The sequence below is a fragment of the Aethalodelphis obliquidens genome, unplaced genomic scaffold (genome assembly GCF_003676395.1).
Source record: "Aethalodelphis obliquidens isolate GAN/ISIS:26980383/991018 unplaced genomic scaffold, ASM367639v1 scaffold37, whole genome shotgun sequence".
NCBI classification, from domain to species: domain Eukaryota; kingdom Metazoa; phylum Chordata; class Mammalia; order Artiodactyla; family Delphinidae; genus Aethalodelphis; species Aethalodelphis obliquidens.
Genome location: NW_020837981.1, coordinates 10,720,198 through 10,747,316, shown reverse-complemented (window position 1 = coordinate 10,747,316; position 27,119 = coordinate 10,720,198). Strand labels below are relative to the sequence as shown.

Here is a 27,119-nt window from a genome sequence, read left to right as displayed (position 1 = left end):
ATTAGAGGTTGGAGAAATACCTTTAAATTACAATCCTTATGAACTAATAGCTTAACCCTGGTTTTGAATGACTGTTACTTTTTCCATCTTTTAAAAATATGCTTAAATATAAACACATGTGGGAAATGTTCTTTTGGCTTTTATCAAACTGACATTTAAGTGAATTTTTTTGAACCTCACTAAACATTTGTGGTAAAAGATTTCAAAGCTTTGAATCTTTCTATTTGCCTATGGATTTTTTCCCCCTGTGTTATTCTATTAACATTTGGTCTTAATAAGTATAACCTGTTTAGAATTACTGATGTTTTTTCATTTATTATTTGTTTAGATGAGAAGTTTAGGAAAGAGCTTCATCAAAAACCCTACTTGGCAGTTATGAATGCTTTCTTAAGGAAGTTAAATTTTTTGAGTTTTACTCTAAAGATTTTACTTGTGTCTTATCCCTAATATGTCTTCTTTATGAAGTTTTCAAAATCGTTGATGTTTGGTTTCTGTGCCATGATGTTAGCACAATGTGAGATCTCCTTTATCTTATGATGTACGATGAGCTCTCTCTCTCTTTTTTCCCTCCAAGACTGGGGTAAAAGAGGCTGTAGTTACTGTGAAAGTGGGAAGCAATTGCCCTAAGATAGAACTAGAAGCTATAAATGATGGTTTTATGGACACTTTCCTATTGATATTCTTTCTTATATTTTACTTATAAGAACTTTTATTTTTCTTTTGCTTAAGGATGATTGGTCCTACATTAGGGTAGAATCATGAAATCTTTCTCATTTGTTTAATATCAGTTAACTAGAAAAATTACACATTAAAATTTAAGGAGCTATTTCTTTTCTTTGATTTCTTCTCTCCCATTATTTTTTTTTCCTTATCATTCTTCCTTTTACTTTTCTAGCTTTTTAGAATGATTTTCTGGATGCATCTTAAAAACAAGCCCCCAGCTGCCTTTTTATTAAAAAGTAATTCATTTAGTTTTGGGCCACAAGGTGTTTTATTCTAAATACTCTTATTTTTATTTTACATGATTTTAATTTTTCCTTAATTTTTGGATGGATCTCCTAGTCCTGAGTCTACCACTTACTAATTGTGAGAAATTCATCAAAAATCATTTAACTGGGCTTAGAGGATAAGGAAGGTGAATTTACTCATTCTTCTTAAAACAAGGTACACAAATAGAATCACACGTAACCTGCACTTCAGAATTGCTAGGAGACAGATCATACTAAGAACTCAGATTTCTTATAAGTATTGGAAGAAACATCGTGTTGCAATAGAGCAAGCTCTTACTTACTCCTGTACATCTTTACCTCTGGAGAGCAGGGGTGGAGGGTGGAGGGCCTTAAGAGCCTATGAAAGAGAAGGGAGAGATGTAGAGAATGTAGTTCAAGAACAGACCCAATCATTCCTGAAAAGAAAAAGTCCAACGTTCCAGACCTGTGTTTTAAACATGGAGTAGGATCAGACAGGCCCTCTCACCAGTCAGTGCGCCATCCCCAATCCATTCCAGTTAGATTTCTCTTTTTGCACTTTAAGTGGCTTGCCTGGGAAAGCCACTGAACCCTGTCCTGATCCTTAGAGCAAGGGATCTCATTGTTGAAGAGAGAGAGTTTTGGGCAATTTCCTTTGGTGCCCCCCTAGATAGTATGTTCTTTTTTTAATTATTATTTAGTTTTAAATTTTATTTATTTATTTGTTTGTTTATTTATGGCTGCGTTGGGTCTTTGTTGCTGTGAGTGGGCTTTCTCTAGTTGTGGCGAGCGGGGGCTACTTTTTGTTGCGGAGCGTGGGCTTCTCATTGCAGTGGCTTCTCTTGTTGCGGAGCACTTGCTCTAGGCATGCAGGTTTCAGTAGTTGCAGCACGTGGGCTCAGTAGTTGTAGCTTGTGGGCTCTAGAGCGCAGGCTCAGTCGTTGTGGTGCACAGGCTTAGTTGCTCCATGGCATGTGGGATATTCCTGGAGCAGGGCTTGAACCTGTGTTCCCTGCATTGGCAGGCGGATTCCTTTTTTTTTTTTTTTTTTTTTTTTTGCGGTACGCGGGCCTCTCACTGTTGTGGCCTCTCCCGTTGCGGAGCACAGGCTCTGGACGCGCAGGCTCAGTGTCCATGGCTCACGGGCCTAGCCACTCCGTGGCATGTGGGATCTTCCCGGACCGGGGCACGAACCCGTGTCCCTTGCATCGGCAGGCGGACTCTCAACCACTGCACCACCAGGGAAGCCCGGCAGGCGGATTCTTAACCAGTGCGCCACCAGGGAAATACTTTTTTTTTTTTTAATAAGTCAGGTTTATTGAGGTATATTGAGATATACTTGACATAGAGTAAAACTCACTGTTTTTATACGTAATATTCTATGAGTTTTAACAAATGTATACCGTTGTGTAACTGTCACCAAATTAGGACATTTCTGTTGTCCTCCAAACTCATACTTCTTTGTAGTCAATTTCTCCTCTCTGATTTCAGTTCCTGACAATCACTACTCTGATTTCTGTCCCTATAGCCTTGCCTTATCCAGAATGTCAAATAGATGGGATCATATTGTTTGTAGCCCTTTTATGTCTGGCTTCTTTCACATGGCATGATACTTTTGAGATCCACCCATGTTCTTGAATGTGTGGATGTACCACAGTTAGTTTATCCATTCACTAACTGATGGACGTTTGGGTTATTTCAAGAGTTTGATGATTATAAATAGGACTGTTATAAACAGTCACGTACTTGAGTCAGCTGGTAAGTATATGTTTAACTTTTTTTAGAAATTGCCGAATTGTTTTCTGAAGAGACTGTAGCCATTTTTCATTTCTGTCAGCAGTGTGAGTTTCAGTTATGCTGCACCCTTGTCAGCACTTAGTATTGTTATTTTTTTTAAAGCCATTCTAATAGTTGTATCTCCTTATGGTTTTAATTTGGATTTCCCTAATGACTGTGATGTTAGAATCTATGCTTATTTGCTGTCTGTGTCCTTTCTTTGGAAATGTTTCTATTAATCTTTTGCCCAATTTTTTATTGGATTGTTTTCTCATTATTGAATTTTGAGAGTTCTTTATGTATTCTGGATAGTATATACTTCTCAAAGTTAATATTTATAATAAATGTTGCAAAGTATTTTTATAACAGTAGGTATATTTTTGAAATGGTAGGTCAGTACTGTTTAAGTCATTATGAATTATGAACACTGCTTTAGCACCCTTAGTTGCTAGGTTCACTATGACATATTCAGACTGAGCATAGGTTGTCAGACATGTCAGGAATTAATATTATATAATATGAAAAATATCATTGCTTGGTAAGTCACTTTTTTTAGGAATGTTAGAGAATAAAAAGTTTATATTTCTAAAGTTTTCTTTTAAAATTCTCACATTTATATCTTTGCCATTTGTCATACCAGTTTACATCATTGATTGGGTAATTTATTTAGAGTTAAAAAAGAGGTATATTTGGAAGAAATTTCTTAACCTAAAAACCGAGCGATGATACGAATTAAAAATGCCCTACATTCTAAAACTTTCTTTAGATCTTACAAATTGAACTATATGATGTTTGATCCTCAGATTACAGGAATAAGACTTAGTTTTTCATTCATATCCTTATGTGTGGGTCACAGTCAATGGAATTAAGAGTACTGTGATTGTTTTTCTAAGGTATAGTGAATATGCATTGTTATAGTATCATCTTCCAATAAGTACTGTTCTCCTTACTCTTCACACTCCTGATTTTCTTTACTTGTGTGTGGCGGGTATTCTTTATTCTTGAGTGCTAAATTTTCTGAGCAGAACATAATATATCCCATTGGATATATTATGTTAGACTCTGCTTGTGTTTACTTCTTACAACTCATTGAAAAATCATTCACTATTTGTTCCTCACTCTAACTTTGTAAAGTAGAAACTAGTTGGAAATTTTATGAAACAAACAGTACACTATGTTAACAAGCAGCAAAATGTAGATGCTGTCTTCAGTATAGCATCATAATTCTCTTCCATTAAATTTTTCAGTTATTGACTTTCCCATAACCTATCTGACCATGTTGTAGTTAGTATAATAATTACTGTTTTTGAAAAGGTGAATCTCTTTGTAGTATATACTATCCTGCATTTATTTCCATTAATACTTGTGGCTTGACTTAAATGCCAGAATGGCTTTTATGCTAAAGGATGGATTATGTTAGCTAAGGATGGATTATATTAGCTTGCCTATGTTTACTTTGGTCATTTAGTCACTGCCCAGCTGTTCCACAATTAGAAGCTCTTGCTGCTGCGAGTAGCATGCTTATGATCATCAGTATTATTATTATCTTTATCAGAAGTCTGTGCTATCTTTTTTTCAGTTTATTTTATTGAAGTATAGTTGATTTACAATGTTGTGTTAATTTCTACCGTATAGCAAAGTGACTGAGTTATACATATATATATATATATATATATATATATATATATATATACACACACACACACACATTCTTTTAAAAAATTTTGTTTTGGAGCTTAGCTGCTTAACAATGTCCTATTAGTTTCTTCTGCACAGCAACTTGAATCAGCTATACATATACATATATACCCTCTTTTTCTGGTTTTCCTTTGCATTTAGGTCACTACAGAGCATTGAGTAGAGTTCCCTGTGCTATACAGTTATGTTCTCATTAGTTATCTCTTTATTATACATAGTATCAATACTGTATATATGTCAATCCTAATATCCCATTTCATCTCACCCCACCCCCCCTTGGTATCCATACGTTTGTTTTCTACGTCTGTCTTTATTTCTGCTTTGCAAATAAGATCATCTATACCATTTTTCTAGATTCCACATATATGCGTTAACATATGATATTTATTTTTCTCTTTCTGACTTATTTTACTCTGTATGACAGTCTCTAGGTCCATCCACATCTCTGCAAATGACCCAATTTCATTCCTTTTAATGGCTGAGTAATATTCTATTTTGTATATGTACCACATCTTCTTTATCCATTCCTCTGTTGATGGACATTTAGGTTGTTTCCATGTCCTGGCTATTGTAAATAGTGCTGCAATGAATATTGGGGTGCATGTGTCTTTTTTTTTTTTTTTTTTTTTTTGCGTTATGTGGGCCTCTCACTGTCGTGGCCTCTCCCGTTGTGGAGCACAGGCTCCGGACATGCTGGCTCAGCGGCCATGGCTCACGGGCCCAGCCGCTCCGCGGCATGTGGGATCCTCCCGGACCAGGGCACGAACCCGTGTCCCCTGCATCGGCAGGTGGACTCTCAACCACTGCGCCACCAGGGAAGCCTGCATGTGTCTTTTTGAATTGTGGTTTTCTCGAGTATATGCCTGGGAGTGGGATTGTTGCGTCATATGGTAGTTCTATTTTTAGTTTTTTAAGGACCCTCCATACTGTTCTCCATAGTGGCTGTATCAATTTACATTTCCACCAACAGTGCAAAAGGGTTCCCTTTTCTCCACCCTCTCCAGCATTTATTGTTGTAGATTTTTTGATGATGGCCATGCTGACTTGTGTGAGGTGATACCTCACTGTTTTGATTTGCATTTCTCTAATATGATGAGCATCTTTTCATGTGTTTGTTGGCCATCTGTATGTCTTCTTTGGAGAAATGTCTATTTAGGTCTTCCACCCATTTTTTGATTGGGTTGTCTTTTTGATATTGTGTGCTATCTTTTAATAGACTTTAAATTTTCATGTTCGATCATTTTCATATGATACTTTTTCTGTGCATACTACCATTCTGAGGTATGGTCTAATACTAAACTAGGATTAAAAGACTAGTATTTAGTCATTGCTTTCCCTACCACATTAGTGTTTGAAATCTTCTCCACTCTCTTGTATTTTACTTTTCTTCTCAGAAACAAAACAGATATATAGATAGCTTTCATATTATTGTCAAGAATTATCAATTGTTTATAAAGTATTTAATAATATGTGATATGAGAGTGGAAAGCATTACTTAGAATTTAAATTCTCCTATATACTATCAGCACAAGTATTAAAAATTCTTTATAAGTATATGGTATATTGCTTTCTGCTTTTTCCATAAGGTTAGTCTTCCAAGAAATTCTGAACTACATTCCAGTGACATTCATTTTTATTTAAAAGTTTTCTTTAATAAAAATACTTCCATTTTAAAATGAATATAAATACATGATCAGATTGTAGAAAATATCGAAAAGGAAAAGGCTTATGTCTAAAATGCTGAGGGGCTGTTAATGCGGTTCTTCTGTTCATTTTTGTTAAATTCTAACGAAAAATACTGAACATGTTGAATACCTTTTTATATTCTGATAATCTCTTTGAACAGTAAATATAAGAACATCCCTTATTATATATATATATTTTTTTAAATATTTAATTAGTTTATTTATTATTTGGTTGCGCCAGGTCTTAGCTGTGGCAGGTGGGCTCCTTAATTGTGGCGTGTGGGCTCCCCAGTAGTGGCATGTGAACTCTTAGTTGCGGCATGCATGTGGGATCTAGTTCCCTGACCAGGGACTGAACCCGGGCCCCCCGCATTGGGAGCGTGGAGCCTCAACCACTGTGCCACCAGGGAAGTCCCCCTTATTATATTTTGATTTTCATAAACTACAAATGTTCATTTCTTACATTTTGTGTTCTTTCGACTTTATCTTAATTTGCTACCTATAGTTTCAATGTCATTTTCATACATTTGTTTATTCAGTCACTCTATTTTAATTGTATCATCATAAGCTGGCAGAATTCCTTCCTAGAATAGTCAGCATATAAACAATTATAATATGAACTATATTATATTCTGTCCAATGATAATCATTATAATTTAATCATTCCACTATTTTTGAATATTTTGTTTTAAACTTTATTATATCTTATGGTAATACGTTCAGCTCTTGCATATAGCATTATTTATGATTTGGATTACTTCCTTAGGGTAGAGTCCTAGAAATGGATTTTTATGATAATAGTATATAAAAATTTTTGTGATTCTTGATATGTATTGCTAAATTACCTTCCAAAAGAGTTCTGTCACTAACACTGTATGGTTATATCAGCTTTTTCACATCTCTAGTAATGCTGAGTATTAATAGTTTATACTCAACCAATTTAATGTGCAGAAATCTGTTTACATGTTTTTGATTACTAGTGAACGAAGCTGATTCTTTTACAACATTTATCATTTTTCTTTTGTTTACTGTTCATTTTTCCATTTATATGAGCCATAATAGTTTCTTTTTCTCATATGAGAATATTAAAATAGTATTTTAAAAATATTGAATCAATAAATTCATTAAAAGTAAATGTTAAAATATATAAAATGATAATTAAAATATTTTAAAAATCTTTTAGGTAAAGATAACCATTTTTCATATTTGTTAAACAGGTTTTATCCTTTATATTTCTAGTTTTTAATTTGTTTGATTTTGCTTTTATTTAGAAATGCTTTAAATATTTTTGTTATCAAATTTGTTGTTCTTATTCTTTGTTTGCTTTTGTCAACTGCAAACTCTCATGCAGAAGTTTGATAAGCACTGAATCCAGTTTTCTCTGGCATTTGATTTAAGTAACGTTGCTCTGGAATTTTTTAGCATCATAAAAGCTGCATACTTTATTAATTTGAGCTTCATAAATCCTACCAGATTGCTGGTAGGAAAATGTATCAGCCACTGCTCTTTCAATTGTGTTTTTGTTTGTTTGTTTTTGGCTGCATTGGGTCTTAATTTCTGAACACGGGTTTTCTCTAGTTGCGGCGAGCGGGGGCTCTTCTTCGTTGCGGTGCATGGGCTTCTCCTTGTGATGGCTTCTCTTGTTGCAGAGCACAGGCTCTAGGCACACGGGCTTAAGTAGTTGCAGCACGTGGGCTCTAGAGTGCAGGCTCATTAGTTGTGGCGCATGGGCTTAGTTGCTCCACGGCATGTGGGATTTTCCCGGACCAGGGAACGAACCTGTGTCCCGTGCATTGGCAGGTGGATTCTTAACCACTGTGCCAACAAGGAAGTCCCAGTTGTGTTTTTTGATTGAGGTGTTTGATATGCCAACTCCATTCCGACAGAGAAGCTCAACCAAATGGAGAAAGTAAGAATGTATCTATAAAGTACTAAAATTGCCACGCATCTCTCCCTATAGAAAAAATCACGTACTGGAAATATATAGAAGTTCCCTGCAAATTATAAAGATATCATAAACTCTGTCATCACTAAACAACTTAGAAAATAAGGTTTTTATATAATTGATTATATCCCTGCAAAGCTGTAATCATGGTTTTGAGACTTATTAATGTTTTAGCCTGAACTTTTTTGTTCTTTCATTAAATATACACAGTCCTTCATCTTTTCCTAGCATTTTCCACTGTGTACACTGATGGTTTTGACACAGATAATGTGGACCATTCATACACAAACCAGAGATTTTGTATCAACTAGAAAAGTGTGTAGAGAAAATGTGCCGAATCCATGCAAGAGATTAAAGAAAATAAATTTTTCCTCAATGCAGTTAGTTCTGTGAACAGAAAATTTTCTGGGTTTGATAATCAACTACTTAGGAGTTCCCTTTTTTTTAATATGATTTTTCTTCTCTCCTGTATTTCCTAACTCCATCCAACTGATAATCCGAAGTAGAAGTCTCAGAATTGTTTTCCCTCTGCCACATCTTTCACCTCCAGTTATTTATCTGATGTCTTAAACTTCAGAAATGATTCCTTAGCTTGATCACTTCCCGGTAGCCCCTAAACTCAGCATCTGATCTTAGGTATGAACTTTTCCAAAGGTTGGCGATCTGCCTCTTTTTATTCTACCCTGTCCTCAGAAGAGTGCTGTCATCATTAAAAAAAAAAAAAAAAAATCTGCCTTTCACACTATTAGGAAACAGATGTTAAAAATTCCTAGTTGCCTACTGAAGAATGTCTAAATTGATTAGCCTAGTACAGAGAGTTTTGTCTGTTTTTACTATTTTACCTACATTACCTGTAACTTATTTTCTGAATATGTTTTCGTTTTACCCCTACCGTTGAATATTTTTTCTCTCTTATTTGTCAAATTATTGTTCAAATGTTAAACTTTCCCGGCCTCTTTCATTCAGAAACACTTACTTCTCTGCTCTGTGTTTTGTTCTGTATGTAGTTCTATTTATATAATTGTATGGAAAGTTGCTCTTTTCTTCCATCGTAAGATGAAGTAGATTTTAAAATGTTTTTATTAAAAAACAATTTATATGCTTATTACACAATCAAAACAAATGTATATAAGATCCATAATTGCTTGTACTTTGGAGTGAACCACTGTTAACACCTTGGTTGTAGTCTTCCAGGTCCTTTTTACTACACATGTATATTGGATAATTTTGTTTGCAGTATACATATATATATATTGCACTTTTCTTGGATTATATTGTGCATATGTTTTGGTTACTTAATATTTCTAAATTGAAATATATGAATATCTATCAGTAGTATAAGTCTACAACATTTAAAAATATTTAACTCTTTAGTAGAAGCAGTGCATACACACAGTAAAAATAAATCGAAGTGAAAAATTAAGCATTTTTCTCTAAGACTTCCAGTTTTCTGGAATGGACTTACCCTATCATTCATCAGAATTCATCAGGATTTATTAGGCCAAAATTTGGAATAAGACTAATTTGCCCATTGATTCTCACTGCTATTTATTCTCTGTGCATATTATGCTGGAGGTTCTAGTGTGTGCACTAAGGCAGGAAAAAGAGGAGAAAACATTTTTTTCCTTATTCACAAATTATGACTATATATGTGTGGCAAAAACAGAAGAATCATTGCTGTTAATTAGAGATGTTGGCAACTTGATTGGATAAAAAAATTGATGTAAAGACTATATTTCTAAATACCAGCAACAAATAAAAATTAGGTTTAAACAAATATCATTTACAGTACTGTTAAAACATAGGAAGTATGAAGTCGTGACTATAAGAGATGAGCAGGATTTATGGCACAAATTATGAAACTAATAGATGTTAAAGACCTAAATAACTATACTGTGGTATATACCGTAATCATGGATTGGATAGTTGTTGGGGGCGGGGGCTTGCTTCATGGATCTTAGTTGTGCCCCATGTCGGCTACAAGTGGACAATTTAATTTTGGAAAGATATCACTTTTCCGTGTGTGTGTGTGTGTGTGTGTGTGCGTGTGTGTGGTGTGTGTGTGTGTGTGTATATATATATATATATATATATATATATATATATATATATAAAATTGCAATCCTAGTCAGAATTCTGACAAGTTATTTTTTGGAAATGGACATCTAGTTGTGCATTTATGTGGAGGTCCAAGAGGGCCAAGAATAGTCAAAGCACTCATGAAGAACATGAAGAGAGCACTTGTCCTTCCATTAAGACTGATAAAACAATAATATCTAAACAGAAATGGAATTTTTGCAGGGGTAGGCATATAGATCAATGAGTCAGAATAAAGAGCCCCCCCCTCCTTCTCTCTCTCTCTCTCTCTATACACACACACACACACATATAGTTGTCTGTCTATTTGTCTGTCAGTCTTTGGTAGTGGTGATGGTCATGGTAGTTACACAAGCGCTGAATTTCAAAATACTGTTTTAAAATTGTATATTTATTTCAGGTACCTTTAAGAAATTTATAAAAAATAAAACAGAGCTAAAAATGAAGAAACAATTTAAAAAAACCTTCCCTTCTTCTCCACTCCATACAGGGGCAAACACTAACAGTTTTTTTTTTTTAAATTAAAAAAAATCAATTAATTTATTTTTGGCTGCGTTTGGGTCTTCGTTGCTGCGTGTGGGCTTTCTCTAGTTGCAGCGAGCAGGGGCTACTCTTCATTGGGGTGTGCAGGCTTCTCATTGCAGTGGCTTCTCTTGTTGCGGAACACGGGCTCTAGGCGTGGGGGCTCAGTAGTTGTGGCTCGCGGGCTTAGTTGCTTCGCGGCATGTGGGATCTTCCCGGAGCAGGGCTCAAACCAGTGTCCCCTGAATTGGCAGGCGGATTCTTAACCACTGTGCCACCAGGGAAGTCCAACAGTTTGTTTTTAATAGTTTACTGTTATAAATATAAATAATGTAGTTATGCTCCATTTTTTGAATTAACAGTTACTTATCTATTGACTCATCTGAAAGCTGAAGAATATAGTGCACATACACTGTTTTTTCTCCTTTTTCCTGCCTCATTGTCTTACTTATGTTATTTTAGATATTTTAATTTTTCTACTGACTTATTTATTTATTTGTTTATTTATTTATTTATTTTAAAGCTTAGGGAAAGTCAAGAGACTTCTTTGCAACAGGATGGAAATTTTATTTTATTTATTTCAAATAAATAAATAAATTATTTTTGGTTCCGTTGGGTCTTCATTGCACACGGGCTTTCTCTAGTTGTGTCAAGTGGGGGCTACTCTTCCTTGCGGTGTGCAGGCTTCTCACTGCGCTGGTTTCTCTTGTTGCAGAGCACAGACTCTATGTGCACGAGCTTCAGTAGTTGTGGCACACGGGCTCAGTAGTTGTGGTGCATGGGCTTACTTGCTCTGCGGCATGTGGGCTCTTCCCAGACCAGGGATCAAACCCGTGTCCCCTGCATTGGCAGGCGGATTCTTAACCACTGCACCACCAGGGGAGTCCCGTGACTTTATGACTTTAAACAGTTTACTTAAAGCCTCTTTTTAAAAAGTTGGTCATTAACACGAGATACTTGTGGACTCTTTTCAAATGAAGGAATGAGAATAAGAAAACTTTTCATCTCTCCATTCTTCCATCTTCAAAATGTCAGTGTTATAGATGATGTTTTTACAATCTGTTTTATAAGTATTTTATACTTATATATTTTATCTCTGCATAGGTTCAAAAGTTGAAAACCAAACAAAACATCATTACTGAATAATTAAGTAGATATTTTTCTCTGTAGAACAAAGTAGTGTGATTGAATCAACTCTTAGAAGAGAAAATACAATCCTTTGTTATTAAAATTTGGACTATGTAAGGGAGAATTTTACATGAAAAAAATACAATAGACCCTCATTTAAATTTCTTTCAAAATACTTACACTTTTCCAAAGTCATACACAGTTGTCACTTTTTCCTTTTTTTTTAAACCCCATGCAATTTTTTTTCTTCCTCCCTTTCTCCTTTCCTTTCTTTCTTTCTTTCCTGGCCGTGCTGCAGGGCTTGTGGGATCTTAGTTTCTTAGTTCCCCGACCAGAGATTGAACCCGGGCCCTCAGCAGTGAAAGCACCAAGTCATAACCCTTGGACCATCAGGGAATTCCCCCTTATGTTTCTTTCTGATTTATACACCAGCATAGAATATAGTAGTTCTTTGTCTTTTAGCTTCCTGTATTAAGTCTGATGTTATTCTGATTCTTATTCCTTTTTATGTAGTGTGTTATTTTTCACCCCAGAAGCTTTTAAGGGTTTCTCTTAATATGAGAGTTCTGAAATTTAACAAGGTATGTCCAAGTGTGGATTCCAGTCCCTACTTCCAAGTATAATTGCTTGGTGTTTAGAGATATCTGAGTATTTTATATATATATTTTTTTTCTCTTTTGACGACTTCTTTTTTTCCTAGTGTTTCTTTCTTACTCTTTATTATCTCTGTTCTCCTTTTCTGTCATTCATGTTAAATGGATCTTGGACCATCTAATTCATTCTCTGTTCCTTTTAAGTTTTCTTTCATACTTTTCATCTCTTACATTTTTGATCCAATTTCTGGGTATTTTTCTTAATTTGAGTTTCGTTCTCTTCATCTTTTTAAAATCTGTGTCCATTTTAATTGCTTAGGTCATTGATTCAACTATTAATTTAAAAAATTCAATGGTGGTAAAGTTAATTTATAGCAACTCTGTTATTCTCTAATTGTTCTTTTGTCATATAACTAGACAGGTAGGTTTCCCCGAATTGTCTCTGAGAAAAAACTAGGCAGAAAGTGAAAAACAGTGTGAGAGCTCCTCAAAAAGTTAGACTTAGGGTTACCATTTGACCCAGTAGTTCTACTCCTACGTATATACCTAACAGAAATGAAAATGTTATATCTGCACAAAACCTTGTACATGAATGTTCATAGCAGCATTATTCCCAATAGCCAAAAGATGAAAGCAACCCAAGTGTCCATTGTTGGATGAAGGGATAAACAAAATATGGTATATCTATAATGGAATGTTATTCAGCAATAAAGAGGAATAAAGTACTTACATATGCGTAGCATATATGAATCATGATAACATTATGCTAAGTGAAAGAATCCAGTCAGCAATGCCATACACATATATATTATTCCATTTATGTAAAATGTCCAGAATAAGTAGAAATACAGAAGATAGAAAGTAAATTAGTGTTTGTTTAGGTTGGGGGAAGATGATGTAAGATTGGGTTTTGATAGCTAAAGGGTATGGAATTTCTTTTTGAGTTAATGAAAATATTCTAAAATTGATAGTGATGATGGTTGCAGAAGTATAAGTATATTTTAAATGATCAGATTGTAGGCTTCATATGGTTGAATTGTATGATATGTGAATTATATCTCAATAAAGCTGTTATCAAAAAAAAAGAAAAAGGCAGGCGAGGAATCTACACAGTTGTTAGATAAAAGAGGACTCTTTCATGACAGATTAGAGCATTTAAACAGATCTGACTCTTGTGGGTAAGGTAGGAGTGGTTGCGCAGCTACCCTCGTGTACCAAATACAGTATTTAAAGAAATTGCTCTTGCTGTTATGTCTCCTGTCACTGCTTTGTCAATTCTGTTACATTAGCTTTCTGTTAAATTAGAATTTGTTATTTCTCAAATTCGTTGTCTGTGCATGGCATCTTTCCTTGATTTGTGGTGCTGTTATACTTTTGTTCATTTTCATATATAAAAAACATACTTTTTGACATTCAGTCAGATTTGGAAGGGGAAGCAAGCATATGCTTCCTCTTCCATCTTGAAATGTGAGGTTCTATAATTTTTATACCCCTTGAACTAATTTTAGATATAATATTAATAAGCAAAATTTTGGTTTCTGTAGAAAACTCTTAGTTGACTGGAATGAGGAGAAATACACTGATTTCTATGTGTTTGTAATTAACAAGTAATTCTGACATTGCAGTTCTGAATTTGACTAACCAGTGAGTTGTATGTGACCTTTGTTGGACAGTCTGCTCAAATACTTTATGCCTCACTTTCCTTGTTTGTTAAATAAAGGCATTCTGTTTATCCCTTTTAGTTTTAAAATTGATCATGTTTACAGTTGACCCTTGAACAACATAGGTTGAACTGTGTTGGATCCACTTAATACGTGGATTTTTTTTTCAATAAATATAGTTTACAGGTCTTTAAGTGTGGGGAAAAGTTTGTGTTTGGTTAGAGATCACAGTATGTGGAATCAAAAGAACTAGAGTTTGAGTCCTGACTTTATGCAAACTGCTTTAGCATCCTGCCCTTGGGTGAGTCATTTATCAATTCCTTTATTTTTGAGGCAGAGATAACTGTTCCCGAGTTTTTCCACAGAGGGATGGGGGATTGGTGTGTTGACACCCTTCTTCCCCTTCTATCCTGCCTGAACAACTCGCAGTGGAAGAGCTTCACATAACTTTTACAGTCTGCCTTCAGTGTCCATGGTTTTACATCCATGGATTCAACTAACTGTGGATTGTGTTGTACTGAAGTATGCAGGTATTTATTGAAAAAAAAAATTGAAAAATATAGGAGCTAATAGTACCCACCTCATAAAGTTGTGAGCATTTTAAAAAATGATGATTTGGATAAAATGTTTAAAACAATAACTTTTGGCACACATAATAAATATTATGTAAATGTTAGCTGTGGAACCTCACCCTAAAACGTCAGAGGGTTCTGAAATCCTGTAAGTTTTAGAAAAACTGAATAATAGTCAAACAGGTTTCTTTGTTTCAGATATCTCAATGCCTTTAATATGCTGATATGCACTATGAAAATTCAAGATGGAAATAGAGTACACACATTTCCTACGCTTATTTGATCACATAATCCTTTTTCTCTAGACCGTCTTGCAAAGCTAGTGTTCTTTTTATTTATTTTTTATTTTTTGTGGTACGTGGGCCTCTCACTGTTGTGGCCTCTCCCGCTGCGGAGCACAGGCTCCGGACGCGCAGGCTCAGCGGCCGTGGCTCACGGGCCCAGCCACTTCGCGGCATGTGGGATCTTCCCGGACCTGGGCATGAACCTGCGTCCCCTGCATCGGCAGGCAGACTCTCAGCCACTGCGCCGCCAGGGAAGCCCGCTAGTGTTCTTTTTAAACCGTAATAGTCTAGAACCATATTGGTCCAGTAAGGTAGCGGCTAGCCTTGAGGTTATAGATACTCAAATTTAAGTTAATAAAGTTAAATAAAATTTAAAATTTTATTTAAAATAAAACTCGTCAGTCACACTAGCCACCTTTCAAGCGTTCAATGGCCACGTGTGGCTAGTGGCTGTCAAACTGGACGCACAGATACAGAACATTCCCAAAGGAGTCAGAAAGTTCTGTTGGATGGTGCTGGTAGAATTTGATAACAAAAACTAAGTAAACGATAGAGTATATAGTTGGTTTACTGTAATTTTAGTAGCTATAATAAATTTAGGCCCATCTAGTTCTTCCTGAAATATTATAGTTATTTGATTCTTAGTCATTGGAAGAAATTAATGATGATGGAATGCAGAAGACTATAACTTAAGGAAAGTTCTTGAGAAAGTGAGAAAGGATGGTGTTGCTGTAGCAACAACAAACTGGGTGGCCTACATCAGAAATTTATTCTCTCAGTATTCTTGGGAGGCAGAAGTCTGAAATCAAGGTGATAGCATGGTTGCACTCCTTGTGACCAGCCTAGGGGAGAATCCTTCCTTGCCTCTTTCAGCTTTTGGTGGGTGTTGGCATTCCTTGGCTTCCTTGGCATATGGCCATATCACTCCAATCTCTGTCTCCATCTTCACCTGGTCTTCTCCTCTCTGTCTTCTCTTTTGTCCGTTGTAAGAAGACCTGGCATTGGATTTAGGGTTCACCTGGGTAATTATGTCTGCAAAGACCCTTTTTTCAAATAAGATTACATTCACAGGTTCTGGGGGGACATATCTTTTTGGAGAAATTGGCTTTTGAAAGTGGAATGGCCTCAAACGAACATGGCAGTTGATCACTGTATGTTTACTTTGTCTATTCATTCTTCCTCTCTCCTCCAATCTCTCATATCACTCTTAGTTGTTACATAGTTCAGAAAGTAATTAGAAGAGAACATTTCCTAAACTACCGCAACTAGCCACCTATCTGCATCTGGGACTGTGTACTTTGTTTTCTCTCCTGTTAGTATTAGGTGAATATTATTAGTGGTATACAAATACTGCTGTTAACATTTTGGCAGGTTTGCTAATTGTGTTTATTGGCATCTTAGGGTTTTATAGATGGGATCTGAAGGCAATTGGAAGTACGGAAGTGGGTATAATAACTGTGTTTTTCCCACTCCTAATGTAACCATTTCTGTATTTATCTCTTTTTATATTTTGAAGTTCTATGAAATGTTTAATTTGAGTAAAAAGATCTACTTCCATACTTAAAAGTTTAAAGTTTTGAAAATACTTTCCAAGACTGGCATCTTTTTTGAATACTCTATTCACATCCCAATCTCTCTCTTCTTTGACTGATCTTCTGTAGCACTTGCTGTCTACGTTGCATACATTTTGTTGGTTGATAACTTGGTATTTAAAATTTTTCTTTTTCATGTGTATTCATCCTTTTGTTCCCTCCAAGGTCGTAAATCCTTTGAAATTAAAGTCTATACGTATGCCCTTTGGTTATCTCCGACAGCATCTAACATGTTAGAGACATGTAGTAGGGAATATTGACTTATGATCTGGATTATTAAAATGCTATGTAGTTTGAGACTTATTAGAATCAATATCCATAGCCCGTTGTCTGGGTACGTGTAATTTAGGGGTTTATATGGATCATCTTGTATGAAAAGTTTTATGTATAGTTAGTATATGTATTTTCCTGAAGAGAAGTTCTCTAGCTTTTATCAGATGCCAAAGTAAAGACGTATCAAAGGTTTAGTTCATCTCTCTCTGTCCCTATATTTGGCAAATACAGAAATTGTGTCACTAAGCAACTTTCCTAGAATCATACAACCCAATGTAATTTCCCAATTCTTTTAAGTTATAAAGTAATAGCCTTTATGATATCTAAAACTTTTAGAACTTATTAGAATATACATTTGTAAGGATTTTAGAGTTCAGTACTTAATATAGGAAGATATGCATTGCTTATAAATAATAATTTATAAAGTTATTTTTATCTTCTGTTTAGTTTAATGGCTAATTATGGTCAGCCTATATATTTTAAATTCTTATAGTTGTACACTTGTGGAAAAAATTTCTTAAGTATGGAAATTTAGCAAAGTTGTTTTTTATACAACATTTTAATTCATTTATTCAACATAATTATGTAGTTCAAAAAGTTTCACTAAATGTGATTTAACGAACTTCTAATCAGAAAAATTTGCATTGTGACAACTGACAAATGCTAACTTACTTTTTTCTACTGTGATTTCCTTTTAGGTTTGATGAACTTGTAAAAAAATTCAAAGTTGAATATCATGCTGGTGGCTCTACCCAGAATTCAATTAAAGTGGCTCAGGTTGGTTAATTATTTTAAAGGTGATAAAGAAATGGATTCAGAATGATTCTAGACTTTTGGTCATTGTGCATAATAATTCCAATCTATATTTGTTGCTATAGAATATTTCTGTTGGTTTTGAATGTTTATTATTCATTTCTTCTTAATTTCCTGTGGAATCCTTTGATTATTATTTTATATTTCATGTTATTGATTTGTAGAAATTCTGCATATTTTATAGATAGTATTCTTTTTTATTCTATAAATTCGAAGTATTCCTTATTTGTCATTTGTACTTTAACTCTGCTTATCATGTCTTTTACTTTTCCAAAGTTCTTAGTTTTTTTTAATATAGTTAAACTTTATGGCTTCTGTATTTCATATAATACTTAGAATGGAATTCTTACAAGATACTATAAGTTTTCTTGTTGTATATATAAATACATATATACCTATATATCTACATAGTTGTATGTATGTATGTGTAAATTTATGTATCTGTGTCTATATCTATATACGTCTTCCAGAGCGTAATTGGATAAACTCATTTTGACGTATACTCTACAAGTTACCAGTGTGACCTAATTTTAAGTGGGAGCGTTAGTGTTCTATTTAAAGTTCCAATTATGAAGGACATGAAAAAGCTTTACAAACTTCTGGTTCTTGCCTCTACGATTTGTAAACTAGCTCAAAATCCCACTAACTGCAGTCAGAGGTCAACTCTGATGGACTCAGGTCATTTTGATTTTTTTATTGATTAATGCTTTCCCTTTGAATTGTAATTATGGGCCAGAGAAGTGGAAAATTGACAAACAAAGGTTGAACAATTTCTGGTTTTTTAAACTAACTTTTATCAGATTTAGACTTACACTGTATAATTATCCTGCATACTTCCAAAGCTCAAATTTAATCATAGTATTAAAATATTGTAGGTTGTAAAATATTGTGTGTAGTGGCCTGAGGAGATGAGGTCTTTGTATTTGTCAGCTGATTTTGTTTGTTTGTTTGTTTAACATTCCGGTGGTCACTTTGTGAGCTCAGGTTAATGGAAAAAAGACAGTTTACTTCTGTATTAGTTTTCTCAGGCTGCCGTAACAAAATACCACTGACTGGTTAGCTTCAACAACAGAAATTTATTTTATTACAGTTTTGGAGGCTGATGCCATCTAAGATGAAGGTGCTGTCAGGTTTGGTTTCTCGTGAGGCCTCCTTCCTGGCTTGTAGATGGCTGCCTTCTCACTATGTCTTCATGTGGAGGTGGGGTAGTAGGGGGAGCGTTCGGTTCTCCAGGAACCAAATCAACTGTATCTTAGTCTTGGATTTTCCAGCCTCCAAAAAAATTTTTTTTGTTGTTCAAGCCATGCAGTCTATAATATTTTGTTATGGCAGCCTGGGCAGACTAAGACAAGTTATATACCCAAAAGAATTGAAAGCAGGGTGTGGAAGACATACATGTAAACCCATGTTCATAGCAGCATTATATTCACAATAGCTAAAATGTGGAAGCAACCCAAATGTCCTTCAGTGAATGAATGGATAAACAAAATGTGATATATGCACACAATGGTATATTTTTCAACCTTAAAAAATAAGGAAATTCTACCACATACTACAATATGGGTGAATCTTGAGCATATATACTAAGTGAAATAACCCAGTCACAGAAGGACTAATGATGATGATTCCAGTTATATAAGGTACCTAGGTTAGTCAAATTCATAGAGATGGGAAGTAGAATGGTGGTTGCCAGGAGTTGTGGGAGGGGGAAATGAAGAGTTATTGCTTAATGGGCATAGCGTTTCAGTTTTACAAGATGAAAAGAGTTGTAGAGATAAATAGTGGTGATCGTTGTACAACAATGCAAATGTACTGTATGCTTTAAAATGATTAAAAAGGTAAATTTTGTATATACCTGTTTTACTACATTTAAAAAATAAATGAAAATAGATTCTAGGAATGCTTCAAAAGGGAGTGATATCAACTTGATTCAAGTTACGGATTTCATTTGTTTATTCAATAATCAATGAGGCGACATAACAAGTCAAAAGCATGGGCTTGCTCTTGGGGCCATGGGAGTCCATTAGAACTGGGTTTGAGTTCAAGCTTTGTCACTTTATTGGCTATGAAAGCATGAGCAACTTTTATGGGCCTTTCACCTGTAAATGGAGGTTAGTGCTTATTGCAGGTGGAAGTTGTAAGGATTTATGAGATAATGAATGTTTTAAAAAATTATGCTTCTTTTGTTTTAATTAATTAATTAATTAATTAATTTTTTTGGCGGTGTTGGTCTTCGTTGCTGCGCACAGGCTTTCTCCAGTGGCAGTGCATGGGCTTTCTCTAGTTGCGGTGAGCGGGGGCTGCTCTTCATTGCAGTGTGCAGGCTTCTCATTGCAGTGGCTTCTCTTGTTGCAGAGCACGGGCTCTAGGCATACGGGCTTCAGTAGTTGTGGCACGTGGGCTCAGCAATTGTGGCTTGCGGGCTCTAGAGTGCCGGCTCAGCAGTTGTGGCGCACAGGCTTAGTTGCTCCTTGGCATGTGGGATCTTCCCCGACCAGGGCTCGAACTCGTGTCCCCTGCATTGGCAGGCAAACTCTTAACCACTGCACCACCAGGGAAGTCCCTATCCTACTTTTCAAAAGAAAGTTTGGAAAGGGCTTTTTTCCCCCCCATTTTTCTGAATTTTCTTCATCTTAACAGAATGTAAATTTACCCATTCATGGACAGAACAACCAGTTTTTTGGCTCTCATTCACATAAAAATACTTATTTCAATCTAGTCTTCAGTTGAACATCTTGTTTGGGTTTTTAGTTCCCCTACTATTTTGAGAGGGCTTTTCTTTTACATCTGATTGATGATTCAACTACATAATTGCCCAGTTATAATTTATGACTCGGGTAACCACAGAGTTTTGAAAAACATTCCTTTAGAAGTACTTTTCTTTAGAAGGAGAATTCTTCAGATTTTCCTTGGCAGTCATTAATAGGAAGAACTGATTCCTTTGTACATTAAGCAGATATTTGTTGGGCATCTGCTATGTGCTAGTCATTGTGCTAGGTAGTAGCTGGTAACATAAGCTATGTCATCTAAATTTTAAGTAAAATGTGATAAAATATTTAGAGCCTTAGAGTGAACAATCTTGATATAATCTTGCTTGAATCTATTGTGGTGAATGAATGAGGTTGAGCTTTACGCTGTTTAAGAAGTCTATCCAGGGACAGCCCATCCGGGAAGGTTCTGGTTTTTGTTTTCTGTTAATGCACTTGATTGGTTGATTTTGGGGTTTTGTCTTCTTTTCTTATTCATTTATGTTCTCCTTCACCTCTGAGAACAACTGGATTACAGTCTTCCATTTTCTCTATCACTCTAGGTTACTGAAAAAGCAAATACTGCACAACAAATACCAGTTCAGTGTGGCTACACTAACTGAATGTATGCTAGGTGCTGTGAACTGTAGATCTAAAATTAGGGCCAAGAATAAGAGTAAGAATTCAGTCATCATCAAAGTATTCATAAACCATTTTTTTTACGATTTTTTAAATTTTTTGATGTGGACCATTTTTAAAGTTGTTACTGAATTTGTTACAATATTGCTTCTGTTTTATGTTTTGGTTTATTGGGTGCAAGGCATGTGGGATCCTAGCTCCCAGACCAGGGATTGAACCTGCACCCCCTGCATTGGAAGGCAAACTCTTAACTGTTGGACCGCCAGGGAAGTCCCCATAAACCATTTAATTCTATATGTTTTTCGTTAGCATATGCCACCTGTAATATGTGTTTTTTGTTACAGGTATTTTGAAAATAGTTCAGTTCTTCTGTAAAGACAAGAATAATAACAAGGTAGATGAAATTCATAGATAGTAACCTGGTAGGTTTTAAGACTGAGGCAAAACTCATAGGATATTTTAAGTATAGATAGTAAATAAACAAGTAGCTTGGGAAACAGGCAAAGTTGATACAATTTGTTAAATATAAATAGCAAGTAAGTTTGTTACCTGTAAGACTGCTAAAGACAGAATAAAGAAAACCTGTGTTGTAACAAACAAGAGTATTACTGATACACAGAAAGAGATGGAAAGACCATATTATGATCATATACCACTAGGCTCACTTCTCCAAAGATCACTCATTAGTGAAACTTACTATGTTATCATTCTAACCCCCACATGCATATAACCCAGGAAAAGCAAATAAAGCCATGACTGTTCAGGCTCTTTTCCAAAGTGTTCCTGATTTTTAATATCTCCCAGGGACTCCTGTCTGTAGGCCCCCTTGCTCAAACTGTGGCCCTGTTCTCATAATGATACCATCATCATCAGGGAAGGAAGATGAGGTAAAAAGCAGATGATGTTTGAACATTCAGGCAGTGTGGTCCTTATACTTGTTTGCACCCTGTGTGTTAACTTACTCCAACTCTCTCCCTTGCTTCTTGTGTGTTTTAAATGGATACATCTGTGTTAAGCATCTTAATTTGGTTGGTAGGCCCTTTCCGTTCTGTGTCCTCTGGGATAGTTTGCTTACTTGGAGTCTACCAGGGCTTTAAGATAATTTCCCCATATCACACCAGGTTTAGATCGATTTTTCCTTGTTCGGTAGTTTAACAACAATAACTCTCATGGTAGCTATGGAAAAATATGCTGAAACATTGAAAGAGAATGTTACTTGGCAAAAATCATCACCTCTATAAAAGAAGAACTGGAAGTCATATGAAGAGTAAAGGTTAACATTGACAATGTAGAGCTCATTCTGTCAGATCTTACCAACAATCATACTTTGATATATCAAGTGATGTGACAAATCATGTCAACAAGAAAATGTTCCCATTAGCTCTTAGATAATTTAATTTGTTAAAACATGTTTTTGAAGATTTTAATGAAACCACAAGCAACATAAAGCAGTATTGTTGATATCATGTCCAAATATAATTTCTAGACTTTTCTCATCTACATATTTGACAGACAGTCCAAATTTAAATTTTGACAAATTCTATTCAGTATAAACTTATTAATGAAAATATTTTATCTTCTAAATATCCTGTACACCTTGTATACAACACTGCTAAAAAAAAGGGATGTGATATGCTTACCTATGATATTGATGCTTTCATAGTGAACATTTTTGGTCACTTTTCAGTTTTTTAAAAAAGTACAGATGCACTTAATGTGATTTTTGACTTAAAAAAAATGGAAGGAGATAGCCTCCTTGGACATGTGCCTAAAAGATGGCTATAATTGTTGCTGGACCTAGAAAATATGTCCTGCAGTATAATATTTTTAGAATGTGAGACAAGAAGAATGTCCTTATCTAATGTGGCAATACATTGAAGATGAGAATGCAGAGAAAGATTACAGTAAAACAAAAATTTATATGCCATTTCTCCAAAAGTGATGATATTTGAAGAGGCCATAAGGAGGCTAGGAAAAACTCATACAACAAACAAATGATTCATTTTTGTGTAATATGACTGCTTTATATCTCAAGAGGGGGGAAAGTTTACTATAGAAGGGCAGCCAACTTAAATAGGGCTTTCTCAATGTCTTTACTAAAACTGTAAGTTACTTGGACTCCAACTTTGATAACAGAAATTGCAATCACCATTGTGGTTTGGAGTATTTTGAAATAATGTTCATTTTAGGCATGGATAGTATATGTAATGAATCTGTAAATGCAAAAGACATGATTGAATAAGCAGTTGGAATACCAGAACAAGAATTTAGATAGATTCAAGGTAGATGAATATTTTGTAGAGCTAGAAACTAATTCTTCTATATCTAAATGCCTGCTATTGCTAGTAAATAAAATCCTAAGTATTCCATGCTCAAATGCTTTTGTTGAAAGAATGTTTAGCTTGATGTCATCATGTTGGACTGACACCAAGAATGTGGAGATAACAGCAGAACCATAAGTCAAAGTGAAATTTACTTTTAACTATATTCAGTTTTACCACACATTAAAGAAGGTATCCTATGGTTTTAATCAGTTCAAAGAAGTATTATTGGAAAGGAAACACACAGAGTTAAAATATTCTTTTATTTCATGGGACAAAAAGGAACAGTCATTGTTATTTTTTTCTAAATTTTGGTAACATCTGTTTAATCCAACTGTACTTACTCTTCTTTTTAAAAATCTTATATTTATGTACGTTAAGAACATACAATATGGCCTGTAGAAATTTAAATACGTAAAAAGAGTTTTGAAAAGTTAAAATAAGTTGCTATATTTATTTAAACAAAAGAAATGATTGTTATGTTTTCCCATACATACACTGTTTAGTTAGTCCTTCTTTTAATTATTACTAATTGCCACTTGTTAATTATTCATATTGTTTCATTTAAATAATAGCACTTATGTAACAGAAAAGGAAACAATACAGAATAGTATATAATTTCAGTTAAGTACTGAAATAATAACCATGGACTGGGTGGCTTAAACAAGAGAAACTAATTTTCTCACAGATCAAGGAAGCTTAGAAGTCTAAGATCAAGGTGTTGGCTACTATGGTTTCTTCAGGGTCCCTTCTTCTCTTGCTGCTTCTTCAAATATTTGTTCTTCTGTGCATACACTTCGTGTCTCTGTGTATGTTCCTATTAATTCTTATAAAGACACCAGTTAGATTGGATTAGGGCCTAACATAAATGCCCTATTTTAACTTAATGACTCCTTTAAAGCCCCAATCTCCAAATATAGTTGCATTCTGAAATCTTGGAGGTTAGGGCTTCAACATATGAGTTTTGGGAGGACACAGTTAGTCCATGACAAGTACTCATTTGTTTATATTTTTAAATTTTTGGTAGTATACCATTTTGATTCCCATCTTATTTACTTTTTTGTATGTGTTTTAGTTATTTTCTTGGTTAATTTGGGGATTACAATTAACATTCTAAATTTATAACAACCTAGTTTGAATAGTACCAACTGAGTTTCAGTGGCATAAACACTGTGCCCCTTTATATCTCCATCCTCCACCTTTATATTGTTGTTGTTCCTGATTATATCTTTATACATTGTGTGCTCGTTAACACAGATTTATAATTATTGTATAATTCATTTTACCTTTTAAATCCTCTAGGAATAAAAGAGGAGTTGCAGACCAAAAGTGTGGTAATACTGGCTTTTTTTTTTTTTTGCCTTAGAATTCTTCATTAATTTTCTTCTTCAGGCACTACTTGGCCATTTTAAAGGCACATCAAGTTTCTTTTTAATGTCTTTATTGGAGTATAATTGCTTTACAATGATGTGTTAGTTTCTGCTTTATAACAAAGTGAATCAGCTATACATACACATATGTCCCCATATCTCTTCCCTCTTGTGTCTCCCTCCCTCCCACCCTCCCTATCCCACCCCTCTAGGTGGTCACAAAGCACCGAGCTGATCTCCCTGTGCTATGCAGCTGCTTCCCACTAGCTAGCTATTTTACGTTTGGTAGTGTATATATGTCCATGCCACTCTCTCACTTTGTCACAGCCTACCCTTCCCCCTCCCCATATCCTCAAGTCCATTCTCCAGTAGGTCTGTGTCTTTATTCCCATTTTGCCCCTAGGTTCTTCATGACCTTTTTTATTTTTAGATTCCATATATATGTGTTAGCATACAGTATTTGTTTTTCTCTTTCTGACTTACTTCACTCTGTTCAGCCACTATGGAGAACAGTGTGAAGGTTCCTTAAAAAACTAAAAATAGAACTACCATACAACCCAGCAATCCCACTACTGGGCGTATACCCTGAGAAAACCATAATTCGTAAAGAGTCATGTACCAAAATGTTCATTGCAGCTCTGTTTACAATAGCCAGGACATGGAAGCAACCTAAGTGTCCATCAACAGATGAATGGGTAAAGAAGATGTGGCACATATATACAATACTGCTTTTTTCTGACTCGTATTTTTCAGAAGCCTCATGACCAGCTACCTGTGGTATTCCTATATTGTTTTAAGTTATATAAGTTCACTATTAAGTTTCCTGCAAATTGATTTACTGATCTAATGTTCTATACCTGTTAAAAATTAGTCATTTTTGCATATATTCTGGGCAGCTAATCAAATATTTTAAGTACCTTCTCAGTCTTTGTTACCTGAAGTATAAGTAGATCATCGTTGGAATCAATTATTTCTTCTTCCTCTCCTCCCCCAAAGTGTTGAGGCTATATGGATTTTTATGATTTGCTATTCAATAATAAAAAGTAAACATTTTCTTATTACTTTAGTAACTGCCATTTTTTTCTAAATAAAGTATATTTTTCTCATTTAAAGCAAAGATCTTAGGGATAAAATAGTATTCATTCTTTGCTGTAATTGAAATCATTTATTAAAAACTACTAAATGTGTATATGTTCCTTGCCAAATAGCCCTCTCTCCTCCATTTTTCTTCAGGAAGTAAAATATGTTCCTAATTACAAATTTTCTTCCTTAATCATTTATATAAATCCATCAGTAATAGATTTGATTCTTTTCTTCACATAAGTATTAAACGTTTCTCTTGGTCACTTGAATTCTTATATCCTTACTTCTAATTCCTCACTGGTTCTCTCATTATTGACTTTTCAATCTTTCTTTTTGTCACCCCTCTCACAGTTAGATAAGCCTCTATGTTTAACTTCTAGTGAAATTTTAAGCAAGCTTTTGTTTTGTTTTTAATGGAATTTTGAGAAAACTGTCTTGTGCCAGTATTTTTATGTTTTATACAGGATAGCTGCTGGGGTGTATGGAGGGGGGAGAGGTGCTTTAATTGTTTTTTTCCTACAAACATCAAGTAATGAATCAGTTTTCAGAATTGTGTTTTAAAGTTTTCCCAAACTCTTTGTATATTGAATACCTAAAAACATTTTTTATAAAGTTTATAAAATTATGTTTGAATGAATAGAAACATGTTCAACGCAGAATTGTAAAGTTGATATTTTAAGAACCATGTAGCATTTCCAATTAAGTCATAGTATTTAGAAATTAAAATTGAGAGCCTCATATTTTCTTTTGTAGACCTTTTTTTTTAAAAAAAATAGTTAATCTATGTGGCTTTCCTGTATGAATAAATATTATTCTGATTATCTCTTTTTATGACCTATTTCACCTGAAAAAACTATATAGAGATTAAAAGGCATTTTAGTAGATATATCTCGGAATCTGGGAACAGTGCAGACTGCTTAGATCTAAAGAGAAGAAACGACATTGGAGTGATCAAAGAGAATTCTCCCTTCTAATGCCTTACACCTGGAGCAGTTGCAGAACTGTCAATAGCACAACTACATTTATAAATATCAGAGCAGGATGTGGCAGACGGTGGGTGATACAACACAGAGTCTTGTCAAACCTTTATGTCACTAAAAAGGAGGTTCCTTTTAGTGCCAATTTTAAGATTAATGAATAATTTTAAATAACTTAGGTCTTACAAAGTAAAATTGACTATTAAAATTGTGAATTTCTCCTTGCAATTGAAAAATTTAAGTATGAATTAACACCTCCCTTCTTTGGTAATCTTTTTCTTTGTTGAATAAGACTGTGAGAGATTTTAGTAGCTAAACTAAGGTGAAGAAAGTAGTGTTTTGTTTTCCTGAAGGATATTTTTTTTTTTTTTTTTT

The 27,119-nt window shown here is 34.7% G+C and overlaps 1 protein-coding gene across 6 annotated transcripts in view; it reads left to right on the top strand.

Moving 5' to 3' along the window:
- Window positions 1–27,119, top strand: part of ADK (adenosine kinase) — a 486,725-nt gene that overhangs the window by 161,153 nt on the left and 298,453 nt on the right. For all 6 annotated transcript variants that reach the window (XM_027129816.1, XM_027129817.1, XM_027129820.1 and 3 more), the window contains one exon: window positions 17,493–17,571. In XM_027129816.1, coding sequence (XP_026985617.1) covers window positions 17,493–17,571 — 79 coding nt within the window. The remainder of the gene's footprint in view (window positions 1–17,492; window positions 17,572–27,119) is intronic.